The 22,727-nt window shown below is 37.2% G+C and overlaps 1 protein-coding gene across 1 annotated transcript in view; it reads left to right on the top strand.

The window, feature by feature from the left end:
* DNAH12 (dynein axonemal heavy chain 12) overlaps nucleotides 1-22,727 on the top strand; it is a 218,637-nt gene that overhangs the window by 96,134 nt on the left and 99,776 nt on the right. The window contains exons 27-33 of the mRNA XM_067043844.1: nucleotides 2,949-3,101; nucleotides 3,351-3,590; nucleotides 3,927-4,172; nucleotides 4,498-4,617; nucleotides 16,156-16,265; nucleotides 18,805-18,988; nucleotides 19,121-19,261. Of these exons, the coding sequence (XP_066899945.1) occupies nucleotides 2,949-3,101; nucleotides 3,351-3,590; nucleotides 3,927-4,172; nucleotides 4,498-4,617; nucleotides 16,156-16,265; nucleotides 18,805-18,988; nucleotides 19,121-19,261 (1,194 nt within the window). The remainder of the gene's footprint in view (nucleotides 1-2,948; nucleotides 3,102-3,350; nucleotides 3,591-3,926; nucleotides 4,173-4,497; nucleotides 4,618-16,155; nucleotides 16,266-18,804; nucleotides 18,989-19,120; nucleotides 19,262-22,727) is intronic.

The following is a 22,727-nucleotide window of genomic DNA, read 5'->3' on the forward strand; positions in this document are numbered from 1 at the left end:
CTATTTGTAGATGACTGACAATAATTGGAAGGATGGATGCAATGACCAGTTAAAGAATCTGAGTAAGGTTCTAGTGCATCTATGATAAAAAGTTTCACCAAATCCTCTTTCTCGGGAAGCTACCTGAAGGCCAGACCACATCTGTCTTGTTCTCTACTCTAGTGATTGACAAGTACATAAGTTACTCCCTAAATATTTGTTGAGTAAATGAATCTCAAGCTTCTGTGTCCTCAGACCTGACTGAAATCAGCTGTGAATATTTGTAAGGTGGACACTAAGGACTTTGAGTTGTATAATCAAAATCACATTAAACACTTGGATACAACACTAAACATTGAAAGTCTCCTATTATATTTACTATCCATAATAAAGGGAACACATTTGTAAGCATTTTTTGGAAATTATAAAGAAGGGAATGACTGAGGTTTCCAGCAATCAAGTTAATGGACATTAACAGTATAGCGTTTACTATAAATTTAAGATAGGTAAAATATGATTGATATTGCCTTTATTTAATGAGCTCTCTCTATTGTTTTATTTTAGTAAATGTGAAAATATTTAAGATTTTCATAGGTCTATCTATTATTTTTTTTAATACTTAATTTTTTTAGAGCAGTTTTAGGTTCACAGCAGAATTAAGCAGAAGGAACAGAGCATTCCCATATATCCCTTGCCTTCCCAAATGTACAGTCTTGGTCCTTTAACCCTATTTTATCTAAAAGGAGTTAAGTTTCACAAACTCTCATAGCCATTTTCATGAAACAAACTTCATGGAGAGAGTTGACTGTAACTTGTATGCATATAAAAATTTCCAACCATTGTTCTAGTCACTATGGGGACCCAGAAAGAATTCAGATACTGCTAATGTTACTGTAAAGGAGCTTAAGGACTGGGGCGTCCCTGGTGGCACAGTGGCTAAGACTCTGTGCTCCCAATGCAAGGGGTCCAGTTTCAATCCCTGGCCAGGGAACTAGATTCCACATGCATGTTGCAACTAACAGTTCTCATGTCACAAGTAAGGAGCCTACATGCAGCAACTAAGACCTGGTACAACCAAATAAATAAATAAATATTTTTAAAAATTATTGAAAATATAAAAGAGCTTAAGTACTAATTGAGAGGGAAAAAATGTACATAGTTAACTGTAATGTGAGTGTTGCTGAACCAAATGAACCAGGTTCATTTGTCTGATTCTCTGCAGTAAGCCAAATGCTGAAATGCTGAGGTTTGCACCAGAGGAAGTGCTTATTCACAAAGCAGCCAAGCAAGGAGATAGGAAAACAACTCAGATATGCCTCTCTGAAGGCGAATGGCTCAGGATATCTATGGGATAAAGCTGAGGTGTGGGGAGCATGGGGAAATGTAATTGAAAACAAGAAAAAGGTGAGGCAATCGTTGCTCCGCACATATGCACCCAAACCATAGGCTTTTTCATTGGAGGAAAGCTCAGAAAGTAGCCTAGCTAGCATGCCCCGAGGGTGAAGTTTTTGGCCTCTGACATCAAAATGTCACCGAACGGACCCTTGCCCATGCCCAGATGGAGGGTTGGTGGTCTTAACCGTCTTAATCAGCTCAAGCTTGATTTGACACAGTAGACTCCAAATATGTAAAAAGCAACTTGGGCAAACATCCAAATGCCCAGGCTACAGTACGCTTGGAGGATACGCCAGCTTTCATAAAAACAATAAAAGTGAGTCCAACCAGCGAAGGTAGGTCACAGTTTACCATTTATCAGTGGGTAACTGGTAACTACTCTGGGTTTCACAAGGTTGAAAGTGATACTACTGGTTAGAGAAGTACAGAACAATGCTATGGGGATGGAGAAAATGAAGAACATACCGAGAGTGGAATGCAACAGCAAGGGTGAATCATAGTCAAAATTATATAGTAGGTCATCTGTTTATTTTCCTACTGATGGGCCCCCATTTACGACCCTCACTTTTAGGTGTTTTCTCTCTTTGCAGCTAGCCGTAGAGGTTGTCATCATTGATCTCTACAGCCATCTCCATAACCACTTCTTTTTTTAATTTTATATTATTTTATTTTATAGGAGATGGAGCAATCTGCTCTCTCTCTCTTTTTAAATTAATTGGTTTATTCATTCATCTCTGGGTGCATTGGGTCCTCGTCACTGTGTGCGGGCTCTCTCCAGCTGCAGCGAGCGGGGACCACTCCCTGCCGCGGTGTGCGGGCTCCTCACTGCAGCGGCCCCTCCAGGGGCTCTAGTTGTGGCACACAGGTCTAGCCGCTCCACGGCATGTGGGATCTTCCCGGACCAGGGCTCGAACCCGTATCCCCCTCATTGGCGGGCAGATTCTTTTTTTTTTTTTTTTTTTTTACTTTCTTTTTTTTTTTTTTTTTTTTTTTTTTTTTTGGCGGTATGCGGGCCTCTCACTGCTGTGGCCTCTCCCGTTGCGGAGCACAGGCTCCGGACGCGCAGGCCCAGCGGCCATGGCTCACGGGCTTAGTTGCTCCGCGGCACGTGGGATCTTCCCGGACCTGGGCACGAACCCGTGTCCCCTGCATCGGCAGGCGGATTCTCAACCACTGCGCCACCAGGGAAGCCCTGGCGGGCAGATTCTTAACCACTGCGCCACCAGGGAAATTCCTCCGTCCCCACTTCTAAGTAAACTTTTCTGACCAAATGTTAACACTTCAAGGCTGGATTCTCTTTGTTTTTAAAGGCAAATGGGATACACATGAAGTATTAGAAAATAAGGAGACTTTTATACAGTTTCACTTTTTTTTAATATCCATTAAACTGCTTTTTCTTTGTGCAGCTAGAAAATTGAGTGCTAAAAATTAGCTGAATGATGTAATTGTATTACTGCCTCCCTGAAGCTACAAATAAGACTAAATCCACTTTATAAGCAGTTGTCCTGTTATAAGGTTTTTTGTTTGTTTTCAGTTAAGCATGGATTTCTTTTCACATTTATTTTTCTTTTCAGATAGGTGCCTTCTATTTAAACCTTGGAGGTGCTCCAGAAGGACCAGCAGGCACAGGAAAAACTGAAACCACCAAGGACTTGGCTAAAGCTCTTGCTGTACAGTGTGTGGTATTCAACTGTTCAGATGGGCTAGATTATCTAGCAATGGGAAAGGTAAAGTTACATATTAAATGTTACAAATTTACAGCTAGGTCAAACTGGATAAACTGAAGCAAACTTGTTTAAAACACTGAATGTGGTTTAAGCATTACTTGACTTTTTTTTTTTTTTTTTTAGGGGTAAAGACGTTTTTATCCTTGGGGCTTTTATTAACTGTCACTTTTGACTTAAAAAGGTTAAATTTTTGTTTTAACAAATGATGGCCTTTCCTACGAAAATCATCTCCTTTTTTCTTGTCCTCAGTTTTTTAAAGGATTGGCTTCTTCCGGTGCTTGGGCTTGCTTTGATGAATTTAATCGAATTGAATTGGAAGTGCTGTCAGTGGTAGCTCAACAGATCCTTTGCATTCAGAGAGCCATTCAACAGAAGCTAGAAGTGTTTATTTTTGAAGGGACAGAACTTAAGCTCAATCCAAACTGTTTTGTAGCTATTACTATGAATCCTGGCTATGCAGGACGTTCTGAATTACCAGATAATCTTAAGGTAATATTTTTTTAAAGAGTGTAAATTTGGTAATCAAAAGTAACAGCATAATCTACTCAAAATGGTATAATTTTCTCACATGTATTTGTAATCTCCCCTTTACCTTTTCCATTTGCTATAAGGTAAACCTCTAAAAACTTTTTTAGATGTCTAAAAAAAATATTAGAGTACAGAAAAATGTTAAAGTGCTACTGAAAAAATTACAAGGTTAATGAAAAGGTGCTGCACTGGGGGAATAAACTTGAATATCAACACATTATCTTTGGGTGCTTATGCTCAGCTTTAAAAATGGTTTCCTTTATGTAAATAATATATTTCATTTATTATATACTTCAGGTTCTTTTTAGAACAGTGGCTATGATGGTTCCAAACTATGCCCTCATAGCAGAAATCTCCCTCTACTCCTATGGATTTTTGAATGCAAAACCTCTGTCTGTGAAGATAGTAATGACCTATAGGCTCTGCTCAGAGCAGCTCTCATCACAATTTCATTATGACTATGGAATGCGAGCAGTAAAAGCAGTTTTAGTGGCTGCTGGAAACCTAAAACTAAAATTTCCAAATGAAAATGAAGATATACTTGTAAGTATTAAATATACACATCGTGAAAGTATCTGTAGGAAGATAACTTTTTCAGCAAGGTTGATCGTGAACTATAGATAGGCAGATAAGAGAGTTGTTGTTTTGAGCCTTTTTATATGGGGTTGAAATGATAGTTTTGAGGTTCTGTTTTTCATTATACTTTGTATGAATCCAAGGACTATTAGGTTTGATGGTGCAGTATTGGCTTTTTAGTATGGGGATTCCATGGAACAATGTAAAAGAAACTTTGACTTTGGTGGGGTGAGGGTGAGAGAAGGGCAAATGCTGGCAATTAACTTATCTTGCACTTTTTGCGTGGTTTTAGCTTCTTCGATCAATTAAAGATGTAAATGAACCAAAGTTTTTATCACATGATATACCCTTATTTAGTGGAATAACTAGTGACTTATTTCCTGGAGTTAAACTTCCTGAAGCTGACTATCATGTAAGTAAACCTGTGAGAATGACTTGTTCTGCAAGTAAATTCATCTGGTGACTCAATAGTTTTCCAAGTTTTATTAAATGAGTGACTTATTCTGTTTGGAGGATAAACCCCTATTTTGGCCACTTTAATTAATGAGGAAGAGTAAATTTTAGTACCTTATGTTATATTATAGTAGGGTTAACAAGATTCAGGTCAAAGATAAAGTTTATTTTAAGATAATACATATTTTATTTCCTATCTTGTAATTTATAATATTTACTAGTATGTATACTATAATACTATTATATACCTCTGCAGGTAGAAAAGATGATAAACTGAAAGTGGTAAAACATCCTATAGTTTTTTTGTACAGCAAAGTGATTCAGTTATATGTATATATTTCAGATTATTTTCCATTGTAGGTTATTACAAGATATTGAATATAGTTCCCTGTGTTATACAGTAAATCCTTGTTGCTTATCTATTTTATGTATAGGAATTTGTATCTATTAATTTCAAACTCCTAATTTATCCCTTTCCCATCACTTTCCCCTTTGGTAACTATAAGTTTGTTTTCTGTGTCTGTTTCTGTTTTGCATATAGATTCATTTGTATTATTTTTTTTAGATTACATATGTGTGTTATCATATAATATTTGTCTTTCTCTGTCTGATTTACTTCACTTAGTATGATATTTCTAGGTCCATCCATCTTGCTGTGAATGTTAGCCTTCTTTTTTTTTTTTAATCTTCAAATTCATATACTACTATACATCCTATGGCAGGATCAAAATAGGGTGATTCTAGGCTGTTTTCCAATACCAACAACTAATTCTCTGATTCTCTAGACACCCACTGGGTGTTCAAAAATTCAATTCTGACACTAACTGCCTAGAGTTAGTGTCAGTCCTACAAGACTGCCTCTCACTTCATACAGAAGTCTCAAGTCCTGGGCCACCTGTACTTCTGACTGACGGACTATAAACCAGGGGTTTCCCTGACCCCTCCCCACCCAGGTTTAATAATTTGCTAGAACAGCCCACAGAACTTAGGAACACAATTTACTTCTGCTTACCAGTTTATTATAAAGGATACTACTCAGGAACAACCAAATGGAAGAAATGTATAGAGCGTGGTATGGGCAGGTGGCAGCGTGGAACTTCCGTGCCCTTTCAGAGAGAGTCACCCTCCCTGTACCGGAAGCTCTTGAATCTCATTGTTCAAGAATTTTTATAGAGTTCAATCATCAGCCCCTTCTTCCCCAAAGGTTGGTAGGGCTGAAAGTTCCAACCCTATAATCACTGCTTCTTTTTGGTGACCAGCCCAATCCTGAAGCTATCTAGGTTCCCACAACAAGTCACCTCATTAGCATAAACTCAGGTGTTATTGAAAAGGGCTCTTTATGAATAACAAAAGATACTCCTATCACTCAGAAAATTCCAAGAGTTTTAGGAGCTCTGTGCCGGGAACCGGGGACAAAGACTCTATATATTTTAGTATTATATCACAGGTGATTATCAGGATGATTCAAGATACACTAATATGATTTTTAAAATCAAAATAAAAATACAAAATTTTAATATTATCTTGGAGAACTCCTGTACTCCTATGAATATAGCAAATAGTTTCATGGATTCATAGAATCCAGTTTGAAAAACACTACTAGGAGTCAGTGCTGGGAGGTGTAAGGCTGCGCAACTGTGTATGCCTGCAACTGAGCTGCAGCGGAACCAGGGTCATAGAAAAAAAAAAAAATTACAAGCATACCTCATTTTATCGCACTTTGCAGATGCTGTGTTTTTTACAAATTGAAGGGTTTTGGCAACCGTGTGCCAAGCAAGTCTATCAGTGCCATTTTCCCAATATTTGCTCACTTCTTGTCTCTGTGTCACATTTTGGTAATTCTTGAAATTTTGAAAATTTTTCATTATTATTGTATCTGTTATGGTGATCTGTGATCAGTGATCTTTGATGTTACTGCTATGACTCACTGAAGGCTCAGATGATGGTTAACATATTTTTAGCAAAAAAGTATTTTTAATTAAGGTATGTGCATTGGTTTTTAGACATAATGCTATTGCACACTTAATAGACTCAGCAGGGGTTGGTCCACCGACTCTGGGCTGCACAGCAGGAGGTGAGCAAGCCAGGGAAACTTCATCTACCACTCTCTATCGCTCCCCGGCACTCACATTACCACCTTACCGCCTGAACTATCCCCTCACAACCCCACGCCCATCTGTGGAAAAATTGTCTTCCACAAAACCAGTCCCTGGTGCCAAAAAGGTTGGGGACCACTGGACTACAGGATAGTGTAAACATAACTTTTATATGCATGGGGAAACCAAAAAATTTGTGTGACTTGCTTTGTTGAGATATTTACTTTATTGCAGTGATCTGAACCAAATCCACAATATCTCTGAGGTATGCCCGTACTAACTATAATATCTTGCTTTTAAATATGTACCGTATTATTTTGTTTTTCATCTACTGACTTCTTTTGGGTTTCAGGTAATGTTTATTACTTCATTAATCTTCTCTGTTGGCTTTTTAATTTTACCTCAGTAGTCACTCACAGATTGCAATACACATCCTTGATTTATGACAGTTTACCTCAAGTTTGTATTCTAAACCATTTCAGACACAATATAAAAATTTTAAATGGTATAATTCCATTATCCACTCATCTCTGCCCATTGTACTGTTGTCATGTATTTTACTTCTACATATGTTATAAACTCCACATTTTTTGCTTTAGGTATTAGTATCTGAAAAAGAAAAGTCTTTTATATTTACCCTTTCTAGTGTTTTTTAATTCCTTCTAGCAGATATGTGCTTTAAACTGGGATCTTTTCCCTTCAACTTTAAGAACTTTCTTCAGTATTTATTGTGTACCTGTTGAGTCTTCTGGCAACAAATTCTCTCCGTTTTTTTTTGAAATATCTTTATTTAGACTTCATTTTTTGAAGAATATTTTCACTAGGTATAGAAGTCTAGATTGGCAGGAGTCTCCCCACCACCCATCATTTTAAAGATGTTATTCCATTAATTCTTGGCTTTCATTGTTATGCTTAGAAGTCAGGAATTTTTCTTATGTATATTTCCCTGAATGTAATATGTTTTTTCCCCTCTGGCTGTTTGAAATATTTTCTTTCTTTCCTGGCTTGACTATGTGCCTAGTGTTGTTTGCTTTTTACATATCCTACGTGGGATTTGCTGCACTTCTTGAATCTGTGTATTGCTATCTTTCTCCAGAAAATTCTCAGTAATTATCTTTTAAAATATTTCTTCTACCCTATTTTCTCTCCCCTGTCCTTCTGGGGCTCCAGTTACATGAATGTTAGAACATTTTATGTCATCTCACATGTCTCTTATGCTCTGTTTTTGCTTTTTATTATCTGTACTTTAGTTTGGATAATTTTATTGACCTGTCCTTAAGATTAATGATCCTTTCCTTGGTTTTGTTCATTCTGCTGATAAGCCTATCCAATGAATTCTTTTCTTTTTTTTGATGGGGGGGAGTACTGCACCATGCAGCATGTGGGATCTTAGTTCCCTGACAATGGATTGAACCCTCGTCCCCTGCAATGGAAGCATAGAGTCTTAACCATTGGACCACCAGGGAAGTCCCTATACAATGAATTATTTATTTATTTAAAGAGATCTGTATTGGAGTATAATTGCTTCACAATACTGTGTTAGTTTCTGAAGCGAATCAGCCATATGCATACACATGTCCCCATATCCCCTCCCTCTTGAGCCTCCCTCTCATCCTCCCTATCCCACCTCTCTAGGTTATCTCAAAGCACCAAGCCGATCTCCCTGTGCTATGCAGCTGCTTCCCACCAGCCAACTATTTTACATTTGGTAGTATATATATGTCGATGCTACTCTCATTTCGCCCCAGCTTCCCCCTCCCACCCCATGTCCTCAAGTCCATTCTCTATGTCTACCTCTTCATTCCTGCCCTACAACTAGGTTCATCAGTACCATTATTTCTTTTAGTGTCCATATATATGCATTAGCATACAGTATTTGTTTTTTACTTTCTGACTTCACTCTGTACGACAGACTCTAGGTCCATCCACCTCACTACAAATAACCCAATTTCGTTTATTTTATGGCTGAGTAATATTCCATTGTATATATGTGCCACATCTTCTTTATCCATTCAACTGTCAGTGGACATTTAGGTTGGTTCCATGTCCTGGCTATTGTAAAAAGTGCTGCAGTGAACATTGTGGTATATTCACTTCAGCACATAATTCTTTTTGAATTATGGTTTTCTCAGGGTATATGCCCAGTAGTGGGATTGCTGGGTCATATGGTAGTTCTATTTTTAGTTTTTTGTGTAACCTCCATACTGTTTTCCATAGTGGTTGTATCAATTTACATTTCCACCAACAGTGCAAGAGGGTTCCCTTTTCCCACACCATTTCTAGATTTTTTGACAATGGCCATTCTGACCAGCATGAGGTGATACCTCACTGTAGTTTTGATTTGCATTTCTCTAATAATTAGTGATGTTGAGCATCTTTTCATGTGCCTCTTAGCCATCTGTATGTATTCCTTGGTGAAATGTCTATTTAGGTCTTCTGCCCAATTTTTAAGTGGATTGTTTGTTTTATCGATATTGAACTCCATGAGCTGTTTGTATATGTTGGACATTAATCCTTTGTCTGTTGTTTCATTTGCAAATATTTTCTCCCAGTCTGAGGGTTGGCTTTTGGTCTTGTTTATGGTTTCTTTTGCTGTGCAAAAGCTTTTAAGTCCCATTTGTTTATTTTTGTTTTTATTTCTGTTACTCTAGAAGGCAGGTCAAAAAAGATCTTGCTGTTGTTTATGTCAAAAAGTGTTTTTCCTATGTTTTCCTCTAAGAGTTTTATAGTGTCTGGTCTTACATTTAAGTCTTTAATCCATTTGTAGTTTATTTTTGTGTATGGTGTTAGGGAGTGTTCCAATTTCATTTTTTTACATGTAGCTGTCCAGTTTTCCCAGCACCACTTATTGAAGAGGTTGTCTTTTCTCCATTGTATATTCTCGCATCCTTTGTCATAAATTAGGTGCCCATTTGTGTGTGGGTTTATCTCTGGGCATTCTATCTTGTACCATTGACCTATATTTCTGTTTTTGTGCCAGTACTATACTGTCTTGATTATGGTAGCTTTGTGGTATAGTTTGAAGTTGGGGAGACTGATTCCTCCAACTCTGTTTTTCTTTCTCAAGATTGCTTTGGCTATTCGGGGTCTTTTGTGTTTCCATACGAAATGTAAAATTTTTTGTTCTAATTCTGTGAAGAGTGCCATTGGTAGTTTGATAGGGATTGCATTGAATCTGTAGATTTCTTTGGGTAGTATAGTCATTTTCACAATATTGATTCTTCCAATCCAAGAGCATGGTATATTTCTCCATCTGTTTATGTCATCTTTGATTTCTTTCATCAGTGTTTTATAGTTTTCTGAGTACAGGTCTTTAGCCTCCTTATGCAGGTTTATTCCTAGGTATTTTATTGTTTTTTGTTGCAATGGTCAATGGGAGTGCTTCCTTAATTTCTCTTTCTGATTTTTCGTTGTTGGTGTATAGGAATGCCAGAGATTTCTGTGCATTAATTTTGTATCCTGCAACCTTATCAAATTCTTTTATTAGTTGCAGTAGTTTTCTGGTGGCATCTTTAGGATTACCTATGTGTAGTATCATGTCATCATCAAACAGTGACAGTCTTACTTCTTCTTTTCTAATTTGTATTCCTTTTGTTTCTTTTACTTCTCTGATTGCTGTGGCTAGAACTTCCAAAACTATGTTGAACAAGAGTGGTGAGAGTGGACATCCTTGTCTAGTTCCTGATCTTAGAGGAAATGCTTTCAGTTTTTCACCATTGAGTATGATGCTTTCTGTGCGTTTTTCATATATGGCGTTTATTATGTTGAGGTAGGTTCCCTCTATGCCCATTTTTCTGGAGAGTTTTTATCATAAATGGGTGTTGAATTTTGTCAAAAGCTTTTTCTGCATCTATTGAGATGATCATATGGCTTTATTCCTTAATTTGTTAATGTGGTGTATCACATTGACTGATTTGCATATATTGAAAAATCTTTGCATCCCTGGGATAAATCCCACTTGATCATGGTGTATGATATTTTTAATGTGATGTTGGATTCTGTTTGCTAGTATTTTGTTCAGGATTTTTGCATCTATGTTCATCAGTGATATTGATCTATAATTTTCTTTTTTTGTGATATCTTTTTCTGATTTGGGTATCAGGGTGATGGTGGCTTCGTAGAATGAATTTGGGAGTGTTTCTCCCTCTGCAATTTTTTGGAATAGTTTGAGAAGGATCCTTGTTAGCTCTTCTCTAAATATTTGATAGAATTCACCTGTGAAGACATCTGGTCCTAGACTTTTGTTTGTTGTAAGATTTTTAATTATGGTTTCAATTTCATTGCTTGTGATAGGTCTGTTTATATTTTCTAATTCTTCCTGGTTCAGTCTTGGAAAATTGTACCTTTCCAAGAGTTTGTCCATTTCTTAGTGGTTGTCCATTTTATTGGCATATAGTTGTTTGTAATAGTCTTTTATAATCCTTTGTATTTCTGCAGTGTCAATTGTGACTTCTCCCTTTTCATTTCTAATTTTATTGATTTGCGTCCTCTCCCTTTTTTTCTTGATGAGTCTGGCTAAGGGCTTATCAATTTTATTTATCTTCTCAAAGAACCAGCTTTTAGTTTTATTGGTGTTTGCTATTGTTTTCTTAGTTTCTATTTCATTTATTTATGCTCTGATCTTTATGATGTCTTTCCTTCTACTGACTTTGGGTTTTCTTTTTTCTTCTTTCTCTAGTTGTTTTAAGTGTAGGGTTAAATTGTTTATTTGAGATTTGTCTTGTTTCTTGAGATGAGATTGAATTGCTATAAACTTCCCTCTTAGAACTGCTTTTGCTGCATCCCATAGATTTTGGGTCGTCGTGTTTTCATTGTCATTTGTCTCTAGGTATTTTTTGATTTCCTCTGTGATTTCTTCTGTCATCTCTTGGTTATTTAATAGTGCACTGTTTAGCCTCCATGTATTTGTGTTTTTTACAGCTTTTTTTTTTTCCCTGTAATTGATTTCCAATCTCATAACGTTGTGGTCAGAAAAGATGCTTGATACAATTTCAATTTTCTTACATTTTCTGAGGCTTGATTTCTGACCTAAGATGTGATCTGTCCTGGAGAATGTTCCATTTGTACTTGAGAAGAAAGTGTATTCTGCCAATTTTAGGTGGAATGTTCTATAAATATAAATTAGATCTATCTGGTCTATTGTGTCATTTAAAGGTTGTGTTACCTTATTTATTTTCTCTTTGGATGATCTGTCCATTGGGGTAAGTGGGGTGCTAAAGTCGCCTACTATTATTGTATTACTGTCTATTTGTCCTTTCATGGTTGTTACCATTTGCCTTATGTATTGAGATGCTCCTATGTTGGGTACATAAACACTTATAATTGTTATATCTTCTTCTTGGATAAATCCTTTGATCATTATGTAGTGTCCCTCTTTATCACTTGTAGCAGTCTTTATTTTAAAGTCTATTTTATCTGATATAAGTATTGCTACTCCAGCCTTCTTCTGATTTCCATTTGCATAGAATATCTTTTTCCATCCCTTCACTTTCAGTCTGTATGTGTCCCTAGGTCTGAAGTGGGTCTCTTGTAGACAGCATATATATGGGTATGTTTTTGTATCCATTCAGCCAGTCTGTGTCTTTTGTTTGAGACGTTTAATCCATTTATATTCAAGGTTATTATCAATATGTATGTTCCTATTACCATTTTCTTAATTGTTTTGGGTTTGTTTTTGTGGGTCTTTTTCTTCTCTTGTGTTTCCCCGCCTAAAGAAGTTTCTTTAGCCTTTGTTGTAAAGCTGGTTTGGTGGTGCTGAATTCTCTTATCTTTTGCTTGTATGAAAAGCTTTTGACTTCTCCATCGAAACTGAATGAGATCCTTGCTGGGTAGAGTAATCTTGGTTATAGGTTTTTCTCTTTCATCACTTTAAGTATATCCTGCCACTCCCTTCTGGCCTGCAGAGTTTCCTCTGAAAAATCGGTGATAACTTTATGGGGATTCCTTTGTATGTTATTTTTTGTTTTTCCCTTGCTGTTTTTAATATTTTTTCTTTGAATTTAACTTTTGTTAGTTTGATTAATATGTGTCTTGGTGTGTTTTCCCTAGGGTTTATCCTGTATAGGATTCTCTGTGCTTCTTGGACTTGGGTGACTCTTTCCTTTCCCATGTTAGGGACGTTTTCAACTATAATCTCTTCAAATATTTTCTCAGACCCTTTCTTTTTCTGTTCTTCTTCTGGGACCCCTATAATTCCAATGTTTGTGTGTTTAGTGTTGTCCCAGAAGTCTCTGAGATTGTCTTCAATTCTTTTCATTCTTTTTTCTTTATTCTGCTCCTCAGCAGTTATTTCCACCATTTTGTCTCCCAGGTCACTTATCTGTTCTTCTGCCTCAATTATTCTGTTATTGATTCCTTCTACTGTATTTTTCATTTCAGTTATTGTGTTCATCTCCATTTGTTTGTTCTTCTAGATCTTTGTTAGATATTTCTTGTATTTTCTCAATCCATGCCTCCATTCTATTTCCAAGATTCTGATCATCTTTACTATCATTACTCTGAATTCTTTTTCAGGTAGACTGCCTCCTATTTCCTCTTCATTTTTTTGGTCTTATAGGTTTTTACCTTGCTCCTTCACCTGTGACATATATTTTTTGCCTTCTCTTTTTTAAAAAAAAAAAATTTTATGAGTGGGATTGTGTTCCTGTCTTACTGGTTATTTGGCCTGAGGCTTCCAGCACTGGAGTTTGTAGGCTATTCGGTAGAGCTGGGTCTTGGTGCTGAGATGAGGAACTCTGTGAGACCTCACTCTGATGAATATTACCTGGGGTCTGAGGTTCTCTGTTAGTCCAGTGGTTCGGACTTGGAGCTCCTACCGCAGGAGCTTCCTCCCAGTCCCCAGCTCATGACCCAAGATCCTGCAAGCCATGTGGGGTGGCAAAAAAAAAAAAGAAAAGAAAAGAAAAGAGAACAATAACAAAGTAAAAAATAAAATTAGACTAGGAAACTTAACAGATATGTTAGAATATAAAAATGAAAATATAGATGAATCAACAACCGGAATGTACATCAGTAGCACAACAGTAAAAAAGAGGAGGAGGGAAAAGAAAAAAAGAGGCAGAGGGGGAGGCCCTGGCTGTGGAGGGTGGGGCCTAAGCAAGGACGAGGTTTGTGTGGTGGGTGGGGCCTATGCTCAGTACCCACAGGGCTGGAAAAGGCCCTGGGGCTGTGGAGGGTGGGGCTTAGGTTCAAGGAACAGAAGGGGCCCAGGCATGACCCCCACCCCTGGTCTCAGAGGGCAGGGGACCTCACCTGGGAGCTCAGCAGGCTTCCTTGGCTCGAGTGGGCAGGGCAAACACCCTCCTCTCCTCTCCTGCTCCTCCAGTGTGGGAGGGTCCCTCCTACCTGCCTCTTCTGATCCCTGACCTCCCTCCTATGCTCCCAGGACCCATGTGGAGCTTTGGAGGGCGTGTACTGGCTTGCGAGCTCAGCAGCCTCCCCAGCCCAAGTGGGCCAAGCGATCACCCTCCACTCCTGTCCTGCTCTTCCCGGAGAGTCCCTCCCACCTGCCTCTCCTGATCTTCCCTGCCTCAGGGGTGCCAATCCTGTCTGGCCTCCACTTCTCCTCCCCACTTCAGTCCCCCTACGTCTTACTGGTTCACTTTGGGGTTCCTCCCATCTCCTTGGGCATTGGAGTCCCCCACCACCTGAGGGAAGTCACCCTAGTTGTGGGGAGAAGCTAACTCCACGTCTTCCCACAATGCCATCTTGACTCCAGCTCCCCAATGCATTCTTAATTTCACATATTTTATTTTTTTCAGTTTTAGTGTATCCGACTTGGTTTTATTAAGAGATTCCATATCTTTGCTTAAATTCTTCATTTTTCATCTATTTTTTGTCATATTGTCCATTTTCTTTTATACATTTATAAAAGTTATTTATTTACTTATTGCCTGTGCCAGGTCTTAGTTGTGGCACATGGGATCTTCATTGCCTTGTGCGGGATCTTTGTTGCGGCATGTGGGTTCCTTTAGTTGCGGCATGCAGGATCTAGTTCTCTGACCAGGGATTGAGCCCATGCCCCCTGTATTGGGAGCACAGAGTCTTAACCACTGGACCACCAGGGAAGTCCCAAAAGTTATTTTAATGTTTTGTCTGCTAACTATAACATCTAGGTCAACTGTGATTTTGTTTTATTTAATTTTTTTCTACTGATCATCAGCTTTTTTTTCTCATGACTTGTATTAAAAATTGTATAGAAAATAATTGTAGAGGCTGAACTAGTATTATTTTCCTGCAGAAAAACCATGTTTTTCCTTTGTCAGATAGCTAGATTGAGCTGTTGATCAGTACAATCAGGAGTTGACCTAAGCCAGAGTTTTGTTGCAGAATTATTGAGCTTTAGTTTACCTCTGGTTTCAAATGTCTTTAGAGTGAAAATTGTCCTATTGTATAATAAGGCCCTTCCTATGGCAGCATTCTGGGATATAAGCATCTGAAGACTAAGAAAATCTCTCTTGGGCTTCCCTAGTGGCGCAGTGGTTGAGAGTCTGCCTGCCGATGCAGGGGACACGGGTTCGGGCCCTGGTCTGGGAAGATCCCACATGCCACGGAGCAGCTGGGCCCGTGAGCCATGGCCGCTGGGCCTGCGCGTCCGGAGCCTGTGCTCCGCAACGGGAGAGGCCACAACAGTGAGAGGCCCACGTACCACCAAAAAAAAAAAAAAAAAAAAAAAAAAAATCTCTCTCTATGTGCCTTTCTAGCTAAGCCTTTGATTTCTTATGTCACTTCAGACTCAGCAAAAGCATAGGCCATGGAAAAACCAGCTTTGCATTTGAGGCTCCTCCAGTTTTATGAGGTTCACATAAGTCCACATGACCATTAAAATATCTGTTATTTTCTCCTTACTTCAGCAAAGTCCCTCTGCCTATAGCAGGCTCAATCCAGTGCCCACATATGTCTATACTTGCTCTCAGAGGCAAAATTAGCTGTTGATCTGTGTTCACCTAGGAAAGGCTCATCCCTTTCTGAAGTTTATTCCTTTAGCCTTATTTGCATCCAAAGTGCTCCTGTATCTTTAAAAGCTTTATAATTTTTGTAACCTCTGTTTATTTCTATTTACTGTAGTGTGAAGGATTGTTTGGCATGTCCTTCTATATCCTAAACAAAAGTGAAATTCTGGTAAAACTATTAAGAGGAGCTGTTTTCATGCAGCATACACCCAATGCTATGGTGCCATGATCATTGATAACTTATAATGGGGAATACTAATATTTTTAAAGTATTTTAATTTTATTTGTTCCTCCTTTTGATTAAAAAATAAAGTTTCAAGAAATAATTTATAAATATAAGAAGATACAATTTTCTTATTTCTAAATGAAAAGTCTACATTTATAAGACATGAATGACATGATTTATAATACCATTTTGTAGAAATGCATTCCATTTTTCTTTTATTTTAGGAATTTTTAGAATGTGCTCATGAAGCCTGCAAAGTACATAATCTTCAGCCTGTTAAATTTTTTCTTGAAAAAATGATTCAGACATATGAGATGATGATTGTTAGACATGGGTAAGATTATAGATTATAGATAGTCTGCCATACTTAGATGTTGTTTTTTAAGTTAAACTATTAAAACAACTAAAATTTGTGAACTAAAAGACTCAGCAAACTTTGTATGCTAGGTAGGCTAGGGAACAATGCCCCACCCCCCATCTCCATTCCAGTAGCTTAAAAACAAAGGTTTATTTCTCTCTCATGTTACCTGTCCAAAAAGGAGTGGTAAGGAGTACTCATTCAGTGATGTAGCACTAATGACCACCACAATTTGCCCTTTTGATCATCAAATATGTTATTTGCTCTACTTCATGCACGTAGAACACACTTTTCCTTTCCCAGGGCGACAACCTAAAAGTTCTGATCAATCAATGAACCAGACTCAAAGTATAGGATCTCTAGGTGATGCATGAAAGTTTGTGTATCAGATTTGGAAGCTGTTCTTCTTGCTCCAAAGACCTAAAACTACAAAGACAAGTTGTCTTCCCTGCATACATCCAGTAGTATAATAGTGGGTTTACCAGAGCAAATACCCCCATTCAGAAACTGCAGAATAGGAGACCAAGCCAACACTTGTCAGTAGCAGTTCTGAAACCCAGCTGTGCGTGTGGGAGCCCAGTTCCAGAGATAGCTTGTGAAACTACTGGAGTTTAAACTTCAGGACCTCTTAATTGTAGAGGCCCTTCCAGGGAGTCATAATCATTTTATATATAATTTATTGGAAAGGGTGTCATTAAAGTGGCGGTGGACATTTTTGTATTTGTAATTACATATATATTTTTTTCCTTAGAGAGCTTTCCCCACCAATTGTATAAACTGAAATCCCCATAAAACCTGGATCTATGTCTGCTTGATTTTGCTCCCCGAGAGAGGCTTTCCAGTAACCTCTGCTCTGTGGACTTCGGTTCAACCTTTTGAGAGGTCTTTCTATCTCCATTTTCTTCCCTGGTCACATGTGAGGTGGACAATAGAGAAAATATCCTTGAGATCTGAGAAATGTTTTCAGCCCACTTACTGCCTATAGAAAGCTGAAGTCTCAAAGGTCATGATTTTTTTTAAGGCAAAATTTTAAAAAAACCCAAACTTTTGTATTATATAAATTTTCAAACATATATAATAATAGAGGGAATTAGTACAGTCAACCCTCGTGCATTTAGTACCTAAGAGTCTTCTTTACATCTTAAACATTCACATGTGTTTTAGCCTAGACTCATGGTTTCTTTGTCAGTAAACTCTCTCAAAAACTATTTAATAAGTATTTTTTCTATTTGATTCCAGGTAGTTCCATGTGCTAGTAGCCACAACTATAGTCCTTATTAAGTCATACCTTTCTAAACTTCCTTGTAGTATCCTTGAACATATTAGGCTTATTGATTTGATCCTTGATACTAGGCTGAGTTGACCCTTGTTGTTCAAAGATTTTCTCAGTTTATGTTTTACCAATTGCAGGTGAGAATAAATTACCTCATTCAATCCCTCAAGTCTCTGAATTTCTCAACTCCCTCTACTTTCATTCCTGCTTGCAAACTGACCATATTTTCTTAAGTTTATTTCTTTTTGTAGTTCCTTGTTAAATATAGCCATCAGCTGCCAATATATACTAATAATATTCTGTTCACTATCCTTTTCCCCTAAAACTACAATATCATTAGATATATTATCTATCTTCCAGGTTATCTCAGGGATAAATTTACCGAATGTTTGATCATTGCATAATATTAATTGCCAATCCTTTAGCCGCCACCCACAACTTAGCCTCTAAGCCAGTGCCACTTATTTTAGTCTTTTTTATTATGGCAAGAATACCTTTTGCCCTTCTAGTTACCAATTTCTGTCATTAAGGATGGGCTAGGTTATTCCATAGAAACAATCAGCACCCAAATCTTAGTGACTTTAAAAACAAAGATGTATTTCTCATTCATACTATTTCCATTATAGTTTAACAGGGAGGTTCTGCTCATCATAATCACTCAGGTCCCAGGCTGTTGGAGCAGCCACCATCTCAACATTGTGGGTCCCAGGTGTGCTAGAGGGAAAGGAGAGCTCTGTAAGGTCCGTCACTGGCAATTATCTATCCCCTAAGAAGTAACACTCATCATTTCCATTTATTACGCCTTAGTCACCTAGTATTCCCACAAGAGAGTGAGGAATCCTATGCGCCAGGAGAGAGGAGATTCAGAAATATTTGGCAAAGAGCTCTATAGCAAGTGAAATCTTGAGGAAAAGTGAATAGTCTCCTCTCCTCTGCTTAGGAAACCCCAACTCATTAAAAAAATTTTTTTGAGTATGCAGTTACTAAGTTTCCATTTTCATTTGGAAATTTTTTATTCTCTTTTGTAGATAATGGTATTAATGTCGAGAATTTGATTTAGAGATCAATCAATTAAGAAGTTAAATGTATTTCCCTTATATCTGAGAAAAATTAATATAATTTCAAAAATTATATATAATAATTATCATAGAGTAAAATTTTATATACCAACATATAGGGAAATAATTTAATTTACATTATTTTTTAGAATCTTATTGTATAATGATTTCTTTTCCTTAATAGTTTTATGTTAGTAGGAGAGCCTTTTGCTGCTAAAACAAAAGTTCTGCATATGCTGGCTGATACTCTAACTCTTATGAATGAACGTGGCTATGGAGAGGAAGAAAAGGTCATTTATAGGACAGTAAACCCCAAATCCATTACTATGGGCCAACTTTTTGGACAATTTGACCCCGTGTCCAATGAGGTAATCTACAGTATAAACATTCTCCACTCTCATTGACAATGCACATTAAGCCAAGACATTTGAAATGTTTTTGTATTATCACTTTATAGTTTTTTAAGGACACTTTCCACCTCTTCCTTTTTTCCTCCTCAGTGGACTGATGGTATTGTGGCTAACACTTTTAGAGAATTTGCCTTATCAGAAACACCTGACCGGAAATGGGTTGTATTTGATGGTCCCATTGACACTTTGTGGATAGAGAGCATGAACACAGTATTGGATGATAATAAAAAGGTAAATCATCATGATTAAAAGCAAAGCAGATACACAATATGAATATACTTAACACTACTGAACTGTAAAGTTAAAAATGGTTAATATGGTAAATTTATGTTATTTTCTTTTTACCACAATTAAAAAAAGCAAAGCAGATGCAGATAGGCTTAAACAATGTTATGTGTTCAACAACTAATCATCTCAGACTATATATTTAAAATAAGGGATGCAGCAAATTGAATAAGTTTATAAATTATCTTTTCAGTGAAAACTATGCTGTAGTAAATTCTTTGCTTAATTTTTTAATTAGAATGCAAGTATATTAAAATTACTGTATTAGCAGGAAGGCATAGTAATGTAATGGGTGGCAATAAGTTAAGTGACTACAGTGTTAAGGTTTCTTATAGAACTTTAATATTTTAGAAGAAAATAAAAAGCCCTCATTCTTTTTTGATAACATCAGTTGCTTCGGTGCTTATATATGGTACATTACCTTAAACCTATGAGATATACAAAAAAAGAGAAAATGGAAGTCTTCTAGTATTTATTTTAATTGAGAGATAACATAAGTGTAAAATGTGCACTAACTTTAAGTTTAGATTCTAAGATTTTTTACATATATGTACACTCACATAACCATCACCTAAATAAAAGTGTGTAAAATTTATTGCTTCCGATAATGTTCACTCATGTCCCTACCCAATCAGTATACCCTCCCCAAGGGGCAATCACTATTCTGACTTCTACCATCATAAACTAGTTTTGCCAGTTCTTGAACTTCATATATATAGAATCATACTCTTTGGTGTTTTCTTTCATTTGGTCAATATAGTGATCTGTGATATTTATATTGTAGATCCATTTTATTTATTTATTATTCTTTTTGTGTCTGTATTAGTTTTCTACTGTGTTAGTATATCACAATTTATTTTTTTGCTTTTATGAAATAATTATAATAGTAAATAAGCAAACTAATTTAATTAGCATTCAAACATATACTCCAGTACTTTATCATAGGTGGTTAGTCATTTGTTCATATTCTTTCTTTCATTCATTCAGTCAGTTGTATTGATTGAACTAAAGGGGAAAGTAAACAGAGGAGAAATAGTGATGATTCAGAAGAGAGGGGTTAATCAGTCCAGTCAAGTCTAAGGATTCAGAGCCAAATGGAAGGATTCTTTCATATTGGATGAGAGGAGAGCAGGAAAGGTGAATGTATGGCTTTGATAGTGGAAATTTGAAGGCAAATCCTTTTGATGATTTATTTTTTCTTTGTGCAGTGGCAGGCCCTGGTTCTTTGTATACTCAAGGAGAAAGGGGAACATTTAAATTAGCCATCATGGAAAATGGGAAAGACAGCTGCCTAGGAAAACATAGAAGCATATCTGAGTGTTATGGAGAACCTGATGGAGTTGAAGACCATGAGTTATAAACTATAGTGCCAAGGTCTGCCTTTGTAAGATTTTCTCTACCAATTTAAGCACCTTGGATGTGGGTGCAGATAATGTTGCCAGATTGGAAATACAGAAAGACTTTAAAGATATTGGCATGAGGGCTTCCCTGGTGGTGCAGTGGTTGAGAATCCACCTGCCAATGCAGGGGACACGGGTTCGTGACCCAGTCCGGGAAGATCCCACATGCCGCGGAGCAGCTGGGCCTGTGAGCCATGGCCGCTGAGCCTGCGCTTCCGGAGCCTGTGCTCCACAATGGGAGAGGCCACAACAGTGAGAGGCCCGCGTACCGAAAAAAAAAAAAAAAGATATTGGAATGAGGATAGAACTGCTGGACCATAGAACAGAAGTTACCTAAAGAAAGAAGCGAAAACAACAGGGATTTGAAAATGAAGAGCAAATAGAGTAGGAGTCAATGAGTGAGAGAGCTGGATGGAGCAGAGACTTGAATGCTCAGAATTGTGTAGTGTTCCAGGAGAGAAGGTCCCAGGTACATAAGATGGATGGCTGGAGTGGAGTAGGGGAGAAGTAAGTGAAGAAAAGTTAGTTAAATACCGGAGGCGGGGGCCGGGGGTGCTGTAATGAGATGTTTCCCCTTATGAACATTGGATCAGGCCAGAGTTATAGTAGAGAGAAAGAGACTGAGCCAGCTGCCAAAGGCTTTAGCCAAGCAGGGGTTGTCAAAGGAGCAAGGGCTGTAATAGAGGATGGAATAGAAGTAGTTGGGAAATAGCATGGGGGAGCGAGGAGAATGTTGACTCCCCCTCCCAAATTTGTAGCAAGAAGGAGAATGTTTGCTGAAACAGCCTGGTAGAAACTTAAAAGTATTCTAGACAAGCATTGTCCAATAGAACCTTCTGTAGTGGTGGACATATCTGCACTGTTCAGTAAGGTAGCTACTAGTCACATGCGGCTATTGAGCATATAAAATGTGGCTAAGTGCAATAGAAGAACTGAATTTTAAATTTTATCTAATTAAAATGAAATATAAATAGCCATATATGATTACTGACTGTCTTATTGGACAATCCAGCACTAGACCGTTCATTCATTTTACAGATAAGAAACAGATCCAGAAATGTTAAATGCTGCATTGCTGACGAACTAGATAGGGGCAAAATTGGGATTAGAGTAATGAATCAGAGATGAAGCACTGAAAAATAAATGTAGAGGAAGAATTTTAAAGACTTAATAATGCAGTTAATTTGGGGTATCAACAGTTTATAATTATTACCAACATTATTAAAAGTTAATGATAATTCCAAAGGTGGAAGCCAAGGAGATTGAGAGGATACAGTGGCTTTAATAATAATGGACAAGATAGGAATTTGGCAGAAAGGACACAGTTGATAAATTCAGTTTTTCACATATTTGATTAAAGAGGAATGTTTTAGATTAGGAGAGACCAAGAGGACATGGCAAGCCCAATGCATAGTCCTTGATTGAATTTTGGTTTGAATCAATCAGTTGAAAAGACATTTCTTGTACAACTGAGAATATTTGAGTATTGGCTCAGTACTAGATGATATTAAGGAATTATTGGTAATTTTGTTAGATGTGATAATATTATTGTGGTTATATAGAAAAGTCCTTATTTTTAAAGATGAATACTGATGTGAAATGCCATGATGTTTGTAATGATCTTTAAAATACTTTTTAAAAAGACTAAGTAAATATGGCAAAATGTTAACATGGGTTAAATCTATGAGATGGGTATGTGAGTGTTCATAGTATTCTCTATTTCTTCTATTTCTCTTTTTCTTATTAATAAAAAAGGTCTTATGACAACTTTATAAAATCAGGAGTATTTCATGTAATTTTTTAATAGCAAAAGCTGACATTTGTGTAGGATTTTATTTTTTTTTCAATATATCATGTAGTTCCCCTCTCCCTTAATACTATGAGAGGAAAATTATCCCTTTTTATAGATGAAGAGACTGAGAGTCAGAGATATATATTTGCTTACCTAGTAAGTAATTGACAGAACTATACCTAGAATTAAGGTTTTTCTGGCTTCCATTCTAATACTTATT

This window comes from Kogia breviceps, chromosome 10 (genome assembly GCF_026419965.1).
Source record: "Kogia breviceps isolate mKogBre1 chromosome 10, mKogBre1 haplotype 1, whole genome shotgun sequence".
Taxonomy (NCBI): Eukaryota; Metazoa; Chordata; class Mammalia; order Artiodactyla; family Physeteridae; genus Kogia; species Kogia breviceps.